The 20,777-nt window shown below is 41.0% G+C and overlaps 1 protein-coding gene across 1 annotated transcript; it reads left to right on the forward strand.

The window, feature by feature from the left end:
• Positions 1-8,878: 8,878 nt before the first annotated feature.
• LOC139377260 (agouti-signaling protein-like) lies at positions 8,879-16,629 on the forward strand. Its single transcript, XM_071120266.1, has 3 exons — positions 8,879-9,151; positions 10,268-10,344; positions 15,666-16,629. The coding sequence occupies exons 1-3, from the start codon at positions 9,043-9,045 to the stop codon at positions 15,831-15,833; spliced, it is 354 nt and encodes a 117-aa protein (XP_070976367.1). The 5' UTR covers positions 8,879-9,042; the 3' UTR covers positions 15,834-16,629.
• Positions 16,630-20,777: the final 4,148 nt, after the last annotated feature.

Below are 20,777 nucleotides of genomic sequence, written 5' to 3' on the forward strand. Positions count from 1 at the left end.
GGTAATGGCTCACATTAACACCATTATCCCAGAAACCCAAGACCCACTCCAATTTGCATACCGCCCAAACAGATCCACAGATGATGCAATCTCTATTGCACTCCACACTGCCCTTTCCCACCTGGACAAAAGGAACACCTATGTGAGAATACTGTTCATTGACTACAGCTCAGCGTTCAACACCATAGTACCCTCAAAGCTCATCACCAAGCTAAGGATCCTGGGACTATACACCTCCCTCTGCAACTGGATCCTGGACTTCCTGACAGGCTGCCCCCAGGTGGTGAGGGTAGGTAGCAACACATCTGCCACAATGATCCTCAACACTGTAGCTCCCCAAGGGTACGTGCTCAGTCCCCAGGGGTACGTGCTCAGTCCCCAGGGGTACGTGCTCAGTCCCCTCCTGTACTCCCTGTTCACCCACGACAGCATGACCAGGCACGACTCCAACACCATCATTAAGTTTGCTGACGACACAACAGTGGTAGGCCCGACACAACAGTGTTAGGCAAAGCTGCCTGCCACCCAGGACCTCTACACCAGGCGATGTCAGAGAAAGGCCCTAAAAATTGTCAAAGACCCCAGCCACCTCCAGTCATAGACTGTTCTTTCTACTACCGCATGGCAAGCTGTACCGGAGTGCCAAGTCTAGGACAAAAAGGCTTCTCAGCAGTTTTTACCCCCAAGCCATAAGACTCCTGAACAGGTAACCAAATGACTACCCGGACTATTTGCATTAGTCCGGGTAGCCCCTCTTTTACGCTGCTGCTACTCTCTGTTTATCTTATATGCACAGTCACTTTAACTATACATTCATGTACATACTACCTAAATGGCCTGACCAACCAGTGCTCCCTCACATTGGCTAACCGGGCTATCTGCATTGTGTCCCACCACCCGCTAACCCCTCTTTTTACGCTTCTGCTACTCTCTGTTCATCATATATGCATAGTCACTTTAACGATACCAACATGTATATACTACCTCAATAAGCCTGACTAACAGGTATCTGTTGCTACTCTTTTTTCAAATGCCTTTTTACGGTTGTTTTATTTCTTTACTTACCTACACACACACACACACACACACACACACACACACACACACACACACACACACACACACACACACACACACACACACACACATACACACACACACACACACACATTTTTTTTATTCGCACCATTGGTTAGAGCCTGTAAGTAAACATTTCACTGTAAGGTCTACTACACTTGTTGTATTCGGCGCACATGACAAATAAACTTTGATTTGATTTGATTTGAAATGGGTCTTCCAAATGGACAATGACCCCAAGCATACTTCCAAAGTTGTGGCAAAATGACTTCAGGACAACAAAGTCAAGGTATTGGAGTGGCCATCACAATGCCCTGATCTCAATCCCATATCCCACCCAAACTTCTGACCCACTGAGAATGTGATGAAAGAAATAAAACCTGAAAAAAATCCTTCTCTCTACTTTTACATTTCACATTCTTAAAATAAAGTGGTGATCCTAACTGACCAAAGACAGGGCATTTTTACTAGGATTAAATGTCAGGAATTGTGAAAAACTGAGTTTAAATGTATTTGGCCAAGGTTTATGTAAACTTCCGACTTCAGCTGTATATGGTTCTATGTAGAACCCTTGTTCTCTTCCAAAGAATCCTTTTTGCTTTCCAAAGAATCATCAAAGAACACTTTCTTCAAAAAACGGTTCTTAGGATATTAAAGGTTTAAGGTTGAACCCTTTGCCTTACAAAGAACCCCTGTCTTCCAAAAAGGGTTATTCTGATCAAAATGTTTTTTTGGTATAACCCTATCCCTCCGCAAAAAAAACTGTGATGGAACCTTTTTTTCTAAGATGTAATTATCTAGCTGTGCCCATCTGGCTAGTATTTACAAAGGTTTTCTACAAAATAGCAACATTAGCATAGATAGCTCGGAATCAAATCAAATCAAATTGTATTTGTCACATGCTCTGAATACAACAGGTGTAGTAGACATTACAGTGAAATTCTGAATACAACAGGTGTAGTAGACCTTACAGTGAAATGCTTACTTACAAGCCCTTAACCATCAATGCAGTTTTAAGAAAATACCAACAAAAAAAAGTTAAAGATAAGAATAACAAATAATTAAAGAGATGCAGTAAATAACAATATTGGGGCTATATACAGGGGGTACTGGTACAGAGTCAATGTGGAGGCTATATACAGGGTATTACGGTAGAGTGTCAATGTGGAAGCTATATACAGGGTATTACGGTAGAGAGTCAATGTGGAGGCTATATACCGGGGGTACCGGTACAGAGTCAACGTGGAGGCTATATACAGGGGGTGCCGGTACAGAGTCAATGTGGAGGCTATATACAGGGGGTACCGGTACAGAGTCAATGTGGAGGCTATATACTGGGGGTACCGGTACAGAGTCAATGTGGAGGTTATATACAGGGGGTACCGGTACAGAGTCAATGTGGAGGCTATATACAGGGGGTACCGGTACAGAGTCAATGTGCGGGGGCACCCGTGTCTAGATCATAAGCAAAACACACGGATATGCATTACCAAACAACGCTACTGCCAGCTTCTGGTTTGGAGTATTTTAACAAGGCTGAGTGTCTGACGACTTCCAAGGTGTTTGCTGTGTGAACACAAAAGAGATTGGCTGCTGACACTGTTCAGAGGTGCGAAGTACTGTTGGCATGCAAACGCTTGACAATCTTACTGCTGTTTCTGAGCTTGAAAGCAGTTGTCTTTAACCTTTTCTATCAGGGACTGCCAAATTCCTGTCAAAAGCCCTTAAGGAACAACATTCATGGAGTCTCAATGTTTTTAGATAAAATATCTTAGTGGTCAAATTCTGAGTCAATTTTTATCAGTGAATGTAACGGATTAAAGGCATATTATTAGAGATTGACATTTTATAAACAATTTGTAGGTATAAATATATATAATAATTATAAATAGCCTCCCGGGTGGCGCAGTGGTTAAGGGCCACCAGAGACTGGGTTCGCGCCCAGGCTCTGTCGTAACCGACCGGGAGGTCTGTGGGGCGATGCACAATTGGCCTAGCGTCGTCCAGGTTAGGGAGGGTTTGGTCGGTAGGGAAATCCTTGTCTCATCGCGCACCAGCGACTCCTGTGGAGGGCCGGCGCAGTGCGCGCTAACCAAGGTTGCCAGGTGCACAGTGTTTCCTCCGACACATTGGTGCGGCTGGCTTCCGGGTTGGATGGCGCTGTGTTAAGAAGCAGTGCGGCTTGGTTGGGTTGTGAATCGGAGGACGCATGACTTTCAACCTTCGTCTCTCCCGAGCCCGTACGGGAGTTGTAGTGATGAGACAAGATAGTAGCTACTAAAACAATTAGATACCACGAAATTGGGGAGAAAAAGGGGGTAAAAAATAAATAAGAATTTATATGATAAGAACCTTTACATTTTAGTAATTTAGCAGACGTTTTAGTAATTTAGCAGATTTTCTGACCTTAGTTCTTTTATTATGTCTTTGTTTTAGTATGGTCAGGGCGTGAGTTGGGTGGGTCTATGTTCGTTTTTCATTTTCTGTTTTCTGTTGTGTGTCTGCACCAGCCAGAACTTATTTTGGTCGTTCGCTTTGTTATTTTGTTATTTCCGTGTTATTTCCATTTAATAAATATGGACACATATCACGCTGCACCTTGGTCCTCCTCTTCTCCTTCATACGACGACCCTTACATAGATACTCTTATCCAGAGCAACTTACAGTTAGTGCATTCATCTTAAGATAGCTATGCATATTTGTAAACAAAAGCTGGTGCACGATATCTAAGGAAGTCTTGAGGTTTTGCTCGCCTGATGTAGAGTATCTCATGATAAGCTGTAGACCACACTATCTACTTAGAGTTTTCATCTGTATTTTTTATAGCTGTCTACATACCACCACAGACCGATGTTGGCACTTAGACCGCACTCAATGAGCTGTATTCCGCCATAAGCAAACAGGAAAACGCACATCCAGAGGCGGTGCTCCTAGTGGCCAGGGACTTGAATGCAGTGAAACTTAAATCCGTTTTACCAAATTTCTATCTATCTATGTTAAATGTGCAACAGAAGGAAAAAAACTCTAGACCACCTTTACTCCACAAACAGAGACGCGTATAAAGCTCTCCCTCGCCCTCCATTTGGCAAATCTGACCATAATTCTATCCTCCTGATTACTGATTACAAGCAAAAATTAAAACAGGTAGCACCAGTGACTCAGTCAATAAAAAAGTGGTCAGATGAAGCAGATGCTAAGCTACAGGACAGTTTTGCTAGCACAGACTGTAATATGTTCTGAGATACTTCCGATGGCATTGAGTACACCACATCAGTCACAGGCTTCATCAATAAGTGAATCGATGACGTCGTCCCCACAGTGACTGTACGGACATACCCCAACCAGAAGACATGGATTACAGGCAGCATCCACACTGAGCTAATGACTAGAGCTGCCACTTTCAAGGAGTGGGACTCTAACCCAGAAGCTTATAAGAAATCCCGCTTTGCCCTCCGATGAACCATCAAACAGCAAAAGCATCAATACAGGACTAAGTTTGAATTGTACTACACCGGCTCCGACGCTTGTCAGATGTGGCAGGGCTTGCAAACCATTACAGACTACAAAAGGAAACATAGCCGAGAGCTGTCCAGTGACATGAGCCTACCAGATGAACTAAACTCCTTCTATGCTTGCTTCGAGGCAAATAACACTGAAACATGCATGAGAGCACCAGCTGTTCCGGACAACTGTGTGATCACGCTCTCTGCAGCCGATGTGTGTAAGACCTTTAAACAGGTCAACATTCACAAGGCCGCAGGGCCAGACGGATTACCGGGATGTGTACTCCGTGCATACACTGACCAACTGGCAAGTGTCTTCACTGACATTTTCAACCTCTCCCTGTCCGAGTCTGTAATACCAACATGTTTTAAGCAGAACACCATAGTCCCCATGCCCATGAAAACTAAGGTAACCTGCCTAAATGACTACCGACCCGTAGCACTCACGTCTGTAGCCATGAAGTGCTTTGAAAGGCTGGGCATGGCTCACATCTACACCACTATCCCAGAAACCATCGACCCACTCCAATTTGCATACTGCCCTTTCCCACCTGGACAAAAGGAACACCTATGCGAGAATGCTATTCATTGACTACAGCTCAGCGTTCAACACCATAGTGCCCTCAAAGTTCATCAATAAGATAAGGACCCTGGGTCTAAACACCTCCCTCTGCAACTGGATCCTGGACTTCCTGATGGACCGCCCTCAGGTGGTAAGGGTAGGTAACAACACATCTCAGGGGTGGGTGCTCAATCCCCTCCTGTACTCCCTGTTCACTCATGACTGCACGGCCAGACACGACTCCAACACCATCATTACGTTTGCCTATGACACAACAGTAGTAGGCCTGATCACCGACAACGACGAAACAGCCTATAGGGAGGAGGTCAGAGAACTGGCCGTGTGGTGCCAGGACAACAACCTCTTCCTCAACGTGATCAAGAGAAATTAAATGATTGTGGACTACAGCAAAAGGAGGACCGAGCACGCCTCCATTCTCATTGACGGGGCTGTAGTGGAGCAGGTTGAGAGCTTCAAGTTCCTTGGTGTCCACATCACCAACAAACTAACATGGTTCAAGCACACCAAGACAGTCGTGAAGAGGGCACGACAAAGCCTATTCCCCCTCAGGAAACTAAAAAGATTTGGCATGGGTCCTGAGATCCTCAGAAGGTTCTACAACAGCAACATCGAGAGCATCCTGACCAGTTGCATCATTGCCTGGTACGGCAATTGCTCGGCCTCCGACCGCAAGGCACTTCAGAGGGTAGTGCGTATGGCCCAGTACATCACTGGGGCCAAGCGTCCTGCTATCCAGGACCTCTATACCAGGCGGTGTCAGAGGAAGGCCCTAAAAATTGTCAAAGACTCCAGACACCCTAGTCATAGACTGCTCTCTCTGCTACTACACGGCAAGCGGTACCGGAGAGCCAAGTCTAGGTCCAAGAGGCTTCTAAACAGCTTCTACCGCCAAGCCACAAGACTTATGAACATCTTAATCAAATAGCTACCCAGACTATTTGCATTGCCCCCCCCCCCCCCCCGCCGCTGCTGCTCTACCTACATGTACATATTACCTTAATTACCTCGACTAACCGTTGCCCCCGCACATTGACTCTGTACCGGTACCCCCTGTGTATAGTCTCCCCATTGTTATTTTACTGCTGTTCTTTAATTACTTGTTCATTTTATTTCTTATTCTAATTCATACTTTTTAAACTGCATTTTGTTGGTTAGGGGCTTGTAAGTAAGCATTTCACTGTAAGGTCTGTATTCTGTATTCAGCGCATGTGTCTAATAGAATTTGATTAGATTTGATTTGAAGAATGGGAGAAACTCAACGTCTTTCAACAGAGTACTGATTAAAGGGTTTGAATACTTAAGTGAATGTGATATTTTATTTGTAAAATGTTTAATACATTTGCAAAAAAAAATTAAAACTTGTTTTTGCTTTGTCATTATGGGGTATTGTGTGTAGATTCATCCATTTTAGAATAACACTGTAAAATATCAAAATGTGGAAAAAGTCAAGGGCTCTGAATACTTTCCGAATGCACTGTTTACTGTTACCCATTCTCCTCCTCTCACATTTTCCCTTTGCTTGTGGACTTCAGTGCACAACACAACAGCTGTCTGTGATCAGGCGAAAAAAAAAACTCTCAAAGCCAAAACTTCATACCATATCCACTAACTGATAAACACACCATATTAGCTAACATCATAGGCAACATAGCTACTAGAACCAACCCGTTAGTAAAGCCACAATCCAATCCATGTGTACAATTACGCAATACAGTGTAAAGCAAGCAGTTTAGACGTTTCAATGGTGGACACCAGTGACAATAAATGAATCAAACCGAAAGTTTACCTTGACTCGGAAGAGTTAGAATGTTGGATTGCCTTAGCCAGCTAGCTAACATAAATAGCATTCCTCTCTGTTTGAGTCAGGTTGTTGAGTAGGCTAAATTAGCTGCAGTAGCTAGTTAAATGAAAGTGGAAAAAAATACAACGAAATATAGCTACAGTGTCTCTCTCTCTCTCTCTCTCTCTCTCTCTGCTCATTCTCCTTTTTTTCCAAAACTGTTCAACTATTGTTTGTCTCTCTCTTTGAGTCAACTACTCACCACAGGTTATACACTGCAGTGCTAGCTAGCTGTATCTTATGCTTTCAGTACTAGATTCATTCTCTGATCCTTTGATTGGATGGACAACATGTCAGTTCAGGCTGCAAGAGCTCTTGGAGGACGTCCTCCAGAAGTCGTCATAATTACTGTGTAAGTCTATGGAAGGGGGTGAGAACTATGAGCCTCCTAGGTCTGTTGAGGCCAGTAGCGGTGCATGGGTAAAATCACTGGATCAGAATCGCCATTATAGTTATTGGCCAGTACAGAGAATTAAGTAAAACCACAAGTCACAAATACCAATCTCCATCCATGGCTAATTTAGGAAAAGGCTAATTTTAGCTAGATAGCCACCAGAGGACAACAATACAACGAGATGCAACAATTCAAGATGTTTCTGTCAATGACGTATGCTCTCGATGTGATTTGTAAGGAGTGATGCCTTAATCCAAGCTGGCTTCCATTGACAACTTTTTAAGGTGCGCATGGACCATTCACAGTTGAGCTCACTCAGTTTGTAAATTTTTTAATACTTTTTTATCAAGGGAAGCCAAATGCTCGCTGGCTTCCATTCCATTCAATGCTTTTGGCAGCAACAATGTCATACTTGTTTGGACCAGACAGCATCAGATAGATGCCCTACACATACAGAGACAGAGGGTCGCTGTTTCGCTCGCTCGGATGCCTTCTCCGGTGAGATACATTCAGCCTCTTGCAAATTGAAGGAAAATTATGAAAAACAGAGAGATGACAGATACATTATTTAATATGTAATTATTTTTTGAGGGGGGGGGGGGGGGGCTGGCTTCCCTTGACATCCATTAATAGGCTACACACCACTGGTCGAGGCTACTGTAGACCTTCCTTGCAAAACAGTTTGTTTCAAAGTATAGTTTTATCTAAAAAGGATAATTTTTTATGTTTCACTATTTACATTTTTCTGAAATTCACTGAGTCGGATGTTCCTCCCCTTCCTCCACTGTTAATACATATTAACATGGGCTTAGGAAATGAATAACAATGTACAGATTGTGTACATAAGCTCCTAGAGAGGAATGTCTGGTGTTTGGAAAGAACTTCTGAAGGCCCCCTGCTGTCTGCGCGCCAATTCACCTCACATGTCCCTAGGCAAGTAATAAGCGTGGGAGAGGGACTTTAATGTCCTTAACATCCGGTTTGTTGATGTCGCATTCAGGCCAACCCCAGGCCCAAATACCATATCAATGTTTCGAACACACATGCATGTGGGTTCCGTACAGTGCCAGTAAATAAAATATGAAACCGTTAGAAAGATTGCCCTTTACCTCTACACGGAGGGCCGCAGTGCAGCTGAGCGCAACAGCGCATAATCAATCAAGATGTAGATCTCAGTTGACAATGCATTACACGATCACATCGGCCTTTACAACTGAAAATAAATAACTGCTACCAGACAGTGGCACTTTGCTATAGTATCGGCGGGAGCTTGTTACTGTTTGACTTAGTTGGGGGAATGTATGGATGGAAACCATAATTCAACACAAATTGGGTAGGTCAACAGAAGGCTACTTCAGAGTCTGAAAGAAATTGTGGGCGTGGAAGATTTGACTACACTTAACCATCCATTTTATGACAGCCCATTCACTAGAACGAGAACCTTCTGAGCTGCGATATTGATAGGCTACCATATTAAGACATTTAAAATAAAAATATATATTCATTTCCCCAGAGTGGATAAAAAGTAACCTGTAAGTAGCCTATCCCAACGTGTCAAATTTAATAGTGTGCTCTCACCTGAACAGTGCTGCAGTCCATAACATTATTATTAACCCGGATTCAGGTTACAAGATTGGAAGTGGAGATGTTGGGAAAACATTTTCTCTGGGTTTGTCTCCTTTCGGTGTCAATTCCGTTATGTTTCGCCGAAGACCTGAAGAGGGATGCGCATATACAGCATGAAAATGATTCAGGTGAAGCTATTTTGCATGTTTTCTGTTTTGATTAAAGCCGGGTTGCGCGATTTTGTTGCTGGGAGAAAATATCACACCTTTTGCACATAAATTAATGGTATATTTGCCATTCCGGACAGATTGCTTCATAGGGCTATGGTTTGCGTTTGGATTAAGGAACTATGGCGAACAATTTTAATTATTTAACTTAAAAATAATGTTGACAAGATTTTAACCAAAAGCTTACAATTTACTTATCATTAGTAATGACCTATAAAATTATGGCAGTTGACTAGTTAAACCGCATGCAGTTCCCACGCATGTCTCCAAAAACAATTTTAATTACTGTACATAACATGTGGAAATGTAATACTTTTGTATAACCTTTTTATTATTAAAACTATAATCGAAATCAATTGACTTTAAGCCATCATATGAGTTATTGCATCTGCTTTTGTGTAAAAGAGATTAAGTCTCTAAAACCAGTTACTGCTTTGAAAGCCTTCAGGGGACAAAGTCTCCATTAAGTCTATGAATCAGGATTGGTTTACTTTAGCAAGAAGTGCACACAATTATTCGATTCATTTGTAATTAAGATGACAAAACCCAGATGGCCATCTCTAGTCCTCTCTGTGCTTTAGTCTTTTTGGCAATACTCATGTAATTATTAAGATGCATAATATTAGTTGTGTACGTTTTCTTATCACAAAGAATTACAAATTGTGGTTGTACATACAACATTCTGGCAGTACAACAAGTACCATTCATCACAAGGTTGGTCTGCAAAGTAGACATTTTTCAGCTAGCCTCCACCCACTGATGCTATATATGTACTGCATCAGATGAGCTCTCTATGATGGCACTATTTTGTAATTAAGATATTTATACTAAAAGGTTGTGTTCTAGGATAGTTCACCTGAATTACAAATGTACTTCATATTATGGACTCACACAGGGTCGGACTGGGACCAGAAATTGTCCCTGGCATTTCTGCACACCAGCCCGTTTAAAAAAAAAGTGGAAATGAAAAGTGTCCTAGAACCATTGAAGGAGTATAATTAAGTTGAACCCATCATTGGGGGCAATACGTTTCATATCTAATCATAAGTCCTTGTTTTATATTTCTATGAACTATAGTTTGGAGCCAAGGGAAACCCGGAAGACTGTTTGCCAGGAGACGGATTTTGCCACATCAGGGACAGCACCACGTTGCAGTAAGTTGTACATTTATCTCCTTAAAACTACATCAGGAACAATGTACATTTATCTCCTTAAAACTACAGCAGGAACAATGTACATTTATCTCCTTAAAACTATAGCAGGAACAATGTACATTTATCTCCTTAAAACTACATCAGGAACAATGTACATTTATCTCCTTAAAACTATAGCAGGAACAATGTACATTTATCCCCTTAAAACTACATCAGGAACAATGTACATTTATCTCCTTAAAACTACATCAGGAACAATGTACATTTATCTCCTTAAAACTACATCAGGAACAATGTACATTTATCTCCTTAAAACTACAGCAGGAACAATGTACATTTATCTCCTTAAAACTACAGCAGGAACAATGTACTAAATCATGCTTAAAGAGGTTGTATGAAGACCAGCTGTCTAGGAACAGCAGTGGAAGAATTACTGTAGGGATTAATAAACCTGATACTAATCAATCTGAAATGTCCGGAAATAATTTAGGAGCTTCTAAAGAAACTCTGTCAAATAAACATGTCTTTGGCTCCATCCGGTGGTTGGCTGCGTCATTAAATCACTTAATATCAGGTGACTTTGCATGACGTCAAGAAAATCTCCATCTGCTCTCCTTCACAGCACACACAAATATGGTTTCCAGGGCATTTACACACATTTACACACAGTGCCTCCAGGGGGTATTCACACCCCTAGACTTTTTCAAAATGTTCTTGTGTTACAGCCTGAATTTAAAATGTATTAAATTGAAATGTATTGTCACTGGCCTACACACAATACCCCATAATGTCAAAGTGGAATTATGTTTTTCGAAATTGTACAAATTAATTAAGAATGTTAAGCTGAAATGTCTTGAATCAATAAGTATTCAACCCCTTTGTTATGGTACAACTAAATAAGTTCAGGAGTAAAAATGTGCTTAACAAGTCACATAATAAGTTGCGTGGACTCACTCTGTGTGCAATAAAAGTGTTTAACATGATTTTTGAACGATTACCTCATCTCTGTACCTCACACATACAATTATCTGTAAGATCCCTCAGTAGAGCAGTGAATCTCAAACACAGATTCAACCACAAAGACCAGGGAGGTTTTCCATTTCCCCGCAATGAAGGGCATCTATTGGTTGACAAATAAAAGCAGACATTAAATATCCCTTTCAGCCTGGTGAAGTTAGTAATTACACTTTGGATGGTGTATCAATACACACAGCCTCTACAAAGATACAGGCTACAAAGATACAGGCCTCTATCCAAACTCACCATGAGGCCAATGGTGACTTTAAAACAGTTACAGAGTTTAATGGCTGTGATGGGAATAAACTGAGGATGTATCAATAACATTGTAGTTACTCCACAATACTAACCTAATTGACAGAGTGAAAAGAAGGAAGCCTGTACAGAGGAACAATATTCCATAACATGCATCCTGTTTGCAACAAGTACTAAAGTAATAATGCAAAACATTTGGAAAAGCAAGTATCTTTTTGTCCTGAATACAAAGTGTTATGTTTGGGGTAGATCCAATCCAGTACATTACTGAGTACCACTCTCCATGTGTTCAAGCATAGTGGTGACTGCATCATGTTATGGGTATGCTTGGAATCGTTAAGGACTGAGGAGTTTTTCAGTATAAAAAAATAAACGGAATAGAGCTAAGCACAGGCAAAATCCTAAAGGAAAACCTGTTTCAGTCTGCTTTCCACCACACAATGGAAGATTAATTCACCTTTCAGCAGGACAATAACCTAAAACACATGGCCAAATATACACTGGAGTTGCTTACCAAGAAGACAGTGAATGTTCCTGAGTGGCCGAGTTACAGTTTTGACTTAAATCTCCTTGAAAATCTATGGCAAGACTTGAAAATGATTGTCTAGCAATGATCTACAACCAATTTGACAGAGCTTATGTCACGTCATTTTCAAAAATGTCTCAATTGTTTTTCTTCACTTTGTCATTATGGGGTATTGTGTGCATATGGTTGAGATTACAAAATAATATTTAATCAAATTTTAATTCAGGCTGTAACACAATAAAATGTGGAATAAGTCAATTGAGTCTGAAATCGCTACCAAAGGTGATTCAACTAAGTACTGAGTAAAGGATCTGAATACTTTTTCCTCAACTTAGATTCCAGGTTTAATCAGTGTGTTATAACATCGTTTAGGGGACAAGTCAAATAAAAGGTCAAAGAGCAGAGAGCGAGGCACAAGAGGCGTGGCTTCAAATCCCACTGCTGACACAAATGTAAGGTAGACAGTAAAGAAGGAATCCATGGACACTGACTTCAATGTTATGTTCGTGGACACTGTGACTTGAGTATTACACTCATGGACACTGTGACTTCAGTATTACACTGTGACTTCAATGGACACTGTGACTTCAGTATTACATTCATGGACACTGTGACTTCAGTATTACATTCATGGACACTGTGACTTCAGTATTACACTCATGGACCCTGTGACTTCAGTATTACATTGTGACTTCAATGGACACTGTGACTTCAATGGACACTGTGACTTCAATGGACACTGTGACTTCAATGGACACTGTGACTTCAATGGACACTGTGACTTCAATGGACACTTTGACTTCAATATTACACTCATGGGGACAAATAAAACAGAAAGTTAAATCCTATGAGCAGAAAATGAGGCTCCGAGCTCTAAACTGAAGAACTCCCACAAACTTGCTCTTTATACCAGAGCCAGAGCATCCTCGCAATACACGTCCTACTTTCAAAATATCTTGTGATTTAGTATGTACAGTGCCTTGTGAAAGTATTCGGCCCCCTTGAACTTTGCGACCTTTTGCCACATTTCAGGCTTCAAACATAAAGATAGAAAACTGTATTTTTTTTGTGAAGAATCAACAACAAGTGGGACACAATCATGAAGTGGAACGACATTTATTGGATATTTCAAACTTTTTTAACAAATCAAAAACTGAAAAATTGGGCGTGCAAAATTATTCAGCCCCCTTAAGTTAATACTTTGTAGCGCCACCTTTTGCTGCGATTACAGCGGTAAGTCGCTTGGGGTATGTCTCTATCAGTTTTGCACATCGAGAGACTGACATTTTTTCCCATTCCTCCTTGCAAAACAGCTCGAGCTCAGTGAGGTTGGATGGAGAGCATTTGTGAACAGCAGTTTTCAGTTCTTTCCACAGATTCTCGATTGGATTCAGGTCTGGACTTTGACTTGGCCATTCTAACACCTGGATATGTTTATTTTTGAACCATTCCATTGTAGATTTTGCTTTATGTTTTGGATCATTGTCTTGTTGGAAGACAAATCTCCGTCCCAGTCTCAGGTCTTTTGCAGACTCCATCAGGTTTTCTTCCAGAATGGTCCTGTATTTGGCTCCATCCATCTTCCCATCAATTTTAACCATCTTCCCTGTCCCTGCTGAAGAAAAGCAGGCCCAAACCATGATGCTACCACCACCATGTTTGACAGTGGGGATGGTGTGTTCAGCTGTGTTGCTTTTACGCCAAACATAACGTCTTGCATTGTTGCCAAAAAGTTCAATTTTGGTTTCATCTGACCAGAGCACCTTCTTCCACATGTTTGGTGTGTCTCCCAGGTGGCTTGTGGCAAACTTTAAACAACACTTTTTATGGATATCTTTAAGAAATGGCTTTCTTCTTGCCACTCTTCCATAAAGGCCAGATTTGTGCAATATACGACTGATTGTTGTCCTATGGACAGAGTCTCCCACCTCAGCTGTAGATCTCTGCAGTTCATCCAGAGTGATCATGGGCCTCTTGGCTGCATCTATGATCAGTCTTCTCCTTGAATGAGCTGAAAGTTTAGAGGGACGGCCAGGTCTTGGTAGATTTGCAGTGGTCTGATACTCCTTCCATTTCAATATTATCGCTTGCACAGTGCTCCTTGGGATGTTTAAAGATTGGGAAATCTTTTTGTATCCAAATCCGGCTTTAAACTTCTTCACAACAGTATCTCGGACCTGCCTGGTGTGTTCCTTGTTCTTCATGATGCTCTCTGCGCTTTTAACTGACCTCTGAGACTATCACAGTGCAGGTGCATTTATATGGAGACTTGATTACACACAGGTGGATTGTATTTATCATCATTAGTCATTTAGGTCAACATTGAAAAATTCAGAGATCCTCAATGAACTTCTGGAGAGAGTTTGCTGCACTAAAAGTAAAGGGGCTGAATAATTTTGCACGCCCAATTTTTCAGTTTTTGATTTGTTAAGAAAGTTTGAAATATCCAATAAATGTCGTTCCACTTCATGATTGTGTCCCACTTGTTGTTGATTCTTCACAAAAAAATACAGTTTTATATCTTTATGTTTGAAGCCTGAAATGTGGCAAAAGGTCGCAAAGTTCAAGGGGGCCGAATACTTTCGCAAGGCACTGTATTTGTCTATGGGTGATGTTGGGTGATATAGTATGTATTTGTCTATGGGTGATGTTGGGTGATATAGTATGTATTTGTCTATGGGTGATGTTGGGTGATATAGTATGTATTTGTCTATGGGTGATGTTGGGTGTTTCAGTATGTATTTGTCTATGGGTGATGTTGGGTGTTTCAGTATGTATTTGTCTATGGGTGATGTTGGGTGTTTCAGTATGTATTTGTCTATGGGTGATGTTGGGTGTTTCGGTATGTATTTGTCTATGGGTGATGTTGGATGATATAGTATGTATTTGTCTATGGGTGATGTTGTGTGATATAGTATGTATTTGTCTATGGGTGATGTTGGGTGTTTCAGTATATATTTGTCTATGGGTGATGTTGGGTGTTTCAGTATGTATTTGTCTATGGGTGATGTTGGGTGTTTCAGTATGTATTTGTCTATGGGTGATGTTGGGTGTTTCAGTATGTATTTGTCTATGGGTGATGTTGGGTGTTTCAGTATGTATTTGTCTATGGGTGATGTTGGGTGTTTCAGTATGTATTTGTCTATGGGTGATGTTGGGTGTTTCGGTATGTATTTGTCTATGGGTGATGTTGGGTGATATAGTATGTATTTGTCTATGGGTGATGTTGTGTGATATAGTATGTATTTGTCTATGGGTGATGTTGGGTGTTTCAGTATGTATTTGTCTATGGGTGATGTTGGGTGTTTCAGTATGTATTTGTCTATGGGTGATGTTGGGTGTTTCAGTATGTATTTGTCTATGGGTGATGTTGGGTGTTTCAGTATGTATTTGTCTGTGGGTGAAGTTGGGTGTTTCGGTATGTATTTGTCTATGGGTGATGTTGGATGATTCAGTATGTAAATCATATTTTTCTCAATGACTAATATTTGGCGTTCCAACATATTTTTCCCTGTGGGTGAAGTTTCAGAAACACGAGCCTGTAGCCCCTGCCCGGCGGTGTGGCCGTCTGATGGATAGCTGTGCCCCTCACACCCCCTGCTGTGACCCCTGTGCCTCCTGCCGCTGTCGCCTCTTCAACACCATCTGCCACTGCTGGAGACTGGGCCCACACTGCCCCAAGAAGACCTAGACAAACACACACACACACACACACACACACACACACACACACACACACACACACACACACACACACACACACACACACACACACACACACACACACACACACACCATACATAACTCTTCACCACATATACACACACGACTGCCACTGTAGGAAACTGGGCCAGCACTGCCCCTAGAGGAACCAGAGACCCTGTACAGGCAAACACACACACTCATACATACACATCTCACAGAGACTGCTAGACATCACACTGATGCACTTGCACAGGTAAACACATACGGATACAAAAACATGGACATACGACACAGATATATATGCTTAAATGTTTTGGACCTGATGAATGACACATCACATATCGCAAGGTCCACAATATAGGTTCAATGACACATCACGTATCGCAAGGCCCACAATATAGGTTCAATGACACATCACGTATCGCAAGGCCCACAATATAGGTTCAATGACACATCACATATCGCAAGGCCCACAATATAGGTTCAATGACACATCACATATCGCAAGACCCAAAATATAGGTTCAATGACACATCACGTATCGCAAGGCCCACAATATTTTCTATGTATGTATATAAACGATGTATGGATGTGTTGTGGATATGTAACAGTATATGTTTCCTGCACAACTGTATTAATTATGCTTTTGTATAACTGTGCACCTCTGCTACTGTAGATTGTAGGTCATGTCGAGCCAATGCTAACCCATAAAAACATCAAATAACTTCCACAAACATCCTCTCTATATTTTCTCTATTGAATAAATAACTTTGTTAGCCTCACTCATCTACTTTTTTTATTGCTATTCTCACCAGTTATCCCTGCTGGCAAAACATATTGCTGTATGCTCAATAACAGGTTTTTCTGCTGTGGTTACATATATTTTGAAATTACTAGCAAACTCCCCAGTTGATTAAAGTGGATAAAAGGTAGTGAGAGCTTGGGGCAGCGGCGTAGAAAGGGATAGCTGTGTGGCTGGGCAAAAGTAAGGCTGGGCATTTTCCGGCAAAAATACCTGACATATTTAAGTGAAAATTTGTGCATCACATTGGATTATTTAAAACATAATACAGGATAAATGTAACCAAAAACTACCACAGTGCGAACTATGCAACCGCTTACTACAACACTGCTGACAAAGCAGGCCGACTGTCTGAGTCCGACAGTAAGGAAACATAATGAAATACACAACATGTCTATAACCTACATACTCAAGAGAGAGAGAGAAACAAACAAAGAAACAAAACAAAAAAAATATGAAAGATTTTACAGCAGCAGACAAGTGATACAATTGGAAAAATGTTACTGTCACAAAATACAGATAATGGATGAAGTGTTCAGTCCGACAGTCCAACCTCACGGAATAATCAACATATATTATCAGATCAGATCGGCCATTCCCAGTTAAAGGAGCGATCTACACTACAGAACAACAGGTAGATTCAGGACCATTGGAGATCCGCTGGACCTCAGCTCGCCTCTGGATTGGAATACACGCAAACAGCTTATTGCACAAAGAAGCAAGGTAGAATAGAGTGCCCTGAAAGGGTTTTCATTAAGCCCAAAAGTGCACACTGTTTACTATATTAAAACCGCGACACACAATACAATACCAACACTTTAGGCCTATACCTTGAACTGTACGGCGGGTATGAAATGAATAGCTCACTTTAAATGAGCAAACGTTACTGTATAGGCATGAAAATATGAAATTATCATACATAGCTTAATATCATGGTGGGTATGAATACAGAAGCTCACTTCGAACATATAGGCCTACCAGGGTAGACATGAAAACATTAGGCTACATCGTATGAACAGTCAATATTCAGGCGTAACTTTTCTTGTGTGTTTCACGTTTTAAAGCACACGGCCTAGACGCCTAGGATTGGTGTTGAAGATGGAGGTTATTGCGTCATAGTCACTGAGTTCCCTTTCAAAGAACAACTGGGCTAGATTGTTGAGACGATCTGATTGATGTCTTGATACGGCCTGTAGTGGAGAAGAGTCTCTCAACACTACATAAGTCACTGGAAGAGTGATGATGGTCCTTAGTAGCCTATTGATGTGACGGAAAATGTCCAGGGATTTGAATTCCTGCCCTCCCCCCAACTTTCTGACGCAGTTGCTGAATAAACACGGTTAATTCAGCATTCTCATCAGAGACATGATAGTGATTGCATGGGTCCAGCAGTGATTCTTTCAGTAATCCTAGACGCTGGCAGACAGGACGCTGCTGCTCTCATTATTCCATATGGATCCTCCTGGAACCGGGTGTGCAGCTCAGTCAGACGAATAGAGACATATATAAGGATTGGAAGTACCCCAATTAGATCCCAGGAACCTCCTGCATTTTTCTAAATGTCCAATTAGTCAGGAGACAATACAAAACGACAAATCAAATTCATTTATTTCATTTGATATTTATTTTAAGCCAGCCTGATTGGCTAGTGCCCGGCCCTGAATAGAGAATAAGTTGTAATAAATGATAACAAAACAATTCTCCATGTGAATGTAGCTGGGTTGCCAGGACCGGCGAAGTCGAGCACCGGAGAAGGGGGAGCGGGAGTAGACATGACAGTAGCCTGTAACCAGTCTATAGCCTTTAGCAGCAGTGGATGGAGAGTCATTCAAGATGTCCCCCCCCCCCCACACACACACGCAGACAGACAGACAGACAGACAGACAGACATACACACACAGTTCAGTGTAAAATCATCAAAGTATACTCTCTGATAGGCATGAAGTGCATACAGTCACACATTATCAAGTCCCTCGATTGAGCACCTGATTCCCCTTTTTGTTCAAACTGGGCTGAAGCGTGTTTGGGTACGCTTTCATTCTATTAGTCACACATACCTCGCAGAGAGCTGGTTCACACAGTGATACATTCACCAAGAGAACAGAGACCGCAGGCTCCACGACATTACCCTTATTCCTCTCATTACTGTAACTTCAAGATTTATTCACTCAAGATGTATGTGTCAAATTGTTCCCTCAGGACAAATGCTAACTAGACAACCATGCAGATCTGTGTGTGTGGCTCGCATCTTGGTCCAATTTCCAATTGAAAATGACATGCAATGGTTTAGAGAAAAGTTTATGAATCTTAAAGACTTAGAGAGAATATAAATAATTGTCTTGTTACTTCTTTCTTCTGTTGTTAAGCTTTGTGGTCAGAGGTCATTATATGACTGCTAAAATTGTCTGTCAGGTGGTGAAAACAGTGTTTTCCCCTTGATCGACCCCAGAGTTGACATGGGACTCTTTTTTTTTTAAACTTCAGTATTGTGGATGTTTTTAAAAATATTTTCTGTTTTCTGTTATTGCAAACCACACAAATCCTAAGTTTAGGAAAACAATATGCTATTACTCATGGGTGTGGGGAGGTGAGCCGCATTCTGTCCAGCAACATTTATGTCTATTTAGGTGACCCCTTTTCACTCAAAAGCATCCCCGGAGGCACAATTTCTTTACAGCCTCTTTAAAAAGATCACTCTTATCTTGCTCACATGTTTCTGCAGTTAAAGATCACCTGCATGAACATCTGCATATGGTTGATTTTGCTAATACAGGCACTTTTGGATGTTAAATGTTTTTAAAGATTAAACCGCTTGAAACTGATTTTTATCTGAATATTTTCTTCATTCTGGAAACAAGTTCCAATAGTGTCTGAGAACATACTATTTAAGAATATAAAGATTTTTATCGGTTTCCCCAAATACCAGAGGGCAAATGTCATTACCACCAAGTCATAAAATGTGCTATTTTAGTTGAAAGGAAATTTCAGAAATGTTGCTTTAGGTATTTTATAGAACATTTCAGAAGATTTTTGTTAAATCGTGCTTTCTTTTACTATTTAGAAATGTTCTTATTTATATGTATTCATCATTGTCGTGTCTAAATGTCCATATATGCCTCGATGATACTCAAAAACATGTATTTACCACATCAAAATGTTTACATTTGACATTATTTTAGGAATTATCTTAAGAACAAGCATATAAATCATCAATATCAATTGTAATCGAATACACCTTTTCCTCAAAAATGTGTACCGTCATGGTAATGCCTTAGCGTTGTGGTAATGACAGAGTGCGGTGTAAATTACATTTCAAATGAAACAACTGATGAAAAATGCCATTAAACATTTTAATGTCACAGTTGTACGTTTCATTTTATTGAAGACATAGAACACACCATTCAAAACCTCGAAACACAAAGTCTGCATGGCTCAAGAACATAAAGCATATTTTAGAACAATTTTGGGATTCAAAGCATTAGGCAGAAATACATGTACAAGATAGGAAACACTGGTTGAAATGAAACAAATTATTGCTTACTGGTTGCAGTCTATTGACTGAGACAGGTATGTGCTCACTCAAGATTAGCCCATAATGCTCTCTATTGCTTAACAAAAGAGCATATTTCCTCTCAAGCATCATATGCCATTTTGTCACTGGATGAGGCTCGGAGACAAGCCCAAGCATTCAATGTCCTCTCTCATTGGCCAAAATAATCGGTTGGCTCCCACACAACTCATCGTTTTGACTAGAGCACAGCTCTCTGCATCAACATCTTGTATAATACCAGGGTAAGGGTCTTCATCATATTTCACAACACACCACTTTCCAATCAGTCCCTCATGTATGTCGGCAATGGGTTGTACTGAGCTAGGAGATGGCTGTGGTGTTGTGCAAGTGGAAGGTTTTGCTTTCTGCCTCTGTTTGTTGAATTATCATGGTCTGTGGGCCATAACAATCACACAGTGGAGTTGAGCAGAACCAACTTAGAGCTCTCCATGTGATTTGTCCTGGAATGGCAGTAACGATCTGTAAACACATAGAAGATTTCTTAAATTGATGAACATGCAGGAAATCTATAACACATTTTGTTGAGTAATTTAAGTGTTTACTGAAAGTGTTAACAT

Source organism: Oncorhynchus clarkii, chromosome 20 (assembly GCF_045791955.1).
Source record: "Oncorhynchus clarkii lewisi isolate Uvic-CL-2024 chromosome 20, UVic_Ocla_1.0, whole genome shotgun sequence".
Lineage (NCBI taxonomy): Eukaryota > Metazoa > Chordata > Actinopteri > Salmoniformes > Salmonidae > Oncorhynchus > Oncorhynchus clarkii.

What these genes read in the sequence shown, in the direction of transcription:
- LOC139377260 (XM_071120266.1), top strand. Translation starts at nt 9,043, where the DNA reads ATGTTGGGAAAACATTTTCTCTGGGTTTGTCTCCTTTCGGTGTCAATT. An exon ending in ACAGCATGAAAATGATTCAG is followed by an intron (nt 9,152 to 10,267) that starts GTGAAGCTATTT and finishes TATGAACTATAG; the next exon opens with TTTGGAGCCAAGGGAAACCC. An exon ending in AGGGACAGCACCACGTTGCA is followed by an intron (nt 10,345 to 15,665) that starts GTAAGTTGTACA and finishes CTGTGGGTGAAG; the next exon opens with TTTCAGAAACACGAGCCTGT.